The sequence below is a fragment of the Camelina sativa genome, chromosome 17 (genome assembly GCF_000633955.1).
Source record: "Camelina sativa cultivar DH55 chromosome 17, Cs, whole genome shotgun sequence".
In the NCBI taxonomy this organism is placed as follows: domain Eukaryota; kingdom Viridiplantae; phylum Streptophyta; class Magnoliopsida; order Brassicales; family Brassicaceae; genus Camelina; species Camelina sativa.
The window spans coordinates 7918423-7919324 of NC_025701.1; the positions used below are offsets into that span (position 1 = coordinate 7918423).

The 902-nt window shown below is 41.2% G+C and overlaps 1 protein-coding gene across 1 annotated transcript in view; it reads left to right on the forward strand.

Annotated features, from left to right (window-relative positions):
• The window catches only part of LOC104759263 (translation initiation factor IF-2, chloroplastic-like), a 7448-nt gene that overhangs the window by 4563 nt on the left and 1983 nt on the right, over positions 1 to 902 (forward strand). Inside the window, exons 8-10 of the mRNA XM_010482208.2 lie at positions 42 to 107; positions 277 to 513; positions 616 to 891. Of these exons, the coding sequence (XP_010480510.1) occupies positions 42 to 107; positions 277 to 513; positions 616 to 891 (579 nt within the window). The remainder of the gene's footprint in view (positions 1 to 41; positions 108 to 276; positions 514 to 615; positions 892 to 902) is intronic.

Consider the following 902-nt stretch of genomic DNA (forward strand, 5'->3'; position numbering starts at 1 on the left):
GAAACTTACCTACTTTGGTCTTGCTCTGTTTTTGTGTTTAGGTACGAGCTTTATTTGATCACAGCGGGGAACGAGTTGATGAAGCTGGGCCGTCCATACCTGCACAGGTTTGTAGTTTCATAATCTAACCTAAGTTAAACGTCACTGCACACTCACTAATGGAAATACTCTATGCAATTTCATGTTTATTTTCTTGGTGAGACAATTTTGATACTATGTTCTCATGTGTGGATTGGTTTAGATATCTGATTTGAGAATCTAAATGACATTTTGCAGGTGATTGGCTTAAATAATGTCCCCATTGCTGGTGACGAATTTGAGATTGTCTCTTCCCTTGATGTGGCGCGTGAGATGGCAGAGGCACGTGCAATATCACTACGAGATGAAAGAATATCTGCAAAGGCTGGGGATGGAAAGGTCACGCTTTCCTCCTTAGCTTCTGCTGTATCAGCGAAAAAGATGTCAGGCTTAGATTTGCATCAGCTTAATATCATCTTGAAGGTCGATGTACAGGTAAAGAGTCTATTTGGTTTCATCCGCTCATCTTCTTAAATACTTTGGTTTCTGCGGTCTCTTCTAATTTATGCTGATGAAAATCATCAATGTGACAACTAGGGATCCATTGAAGCCGTCAGACAAGCCCTGCAAGTCCTCCCTCAGGAGAATGTCACCTTAAAATTCTTGCTACAAGCGACAGGGGACGTCAGCAACAGTGATGTTGATCTAGCATCAGCGAGTGAAGCCATCATTTTTGGATTTAATGTCAAAGCGTCTGGTTCTGTTAAAAAAGCTGCAGAAAACAAAGGTGTTGAAATCCGACTATACAGAGTTATCTATGAGCTTATTGATGATGTGCGAAACGCAATGGAAGGACTTCTTGAGTCTGTTGAGGTTAGCATTGA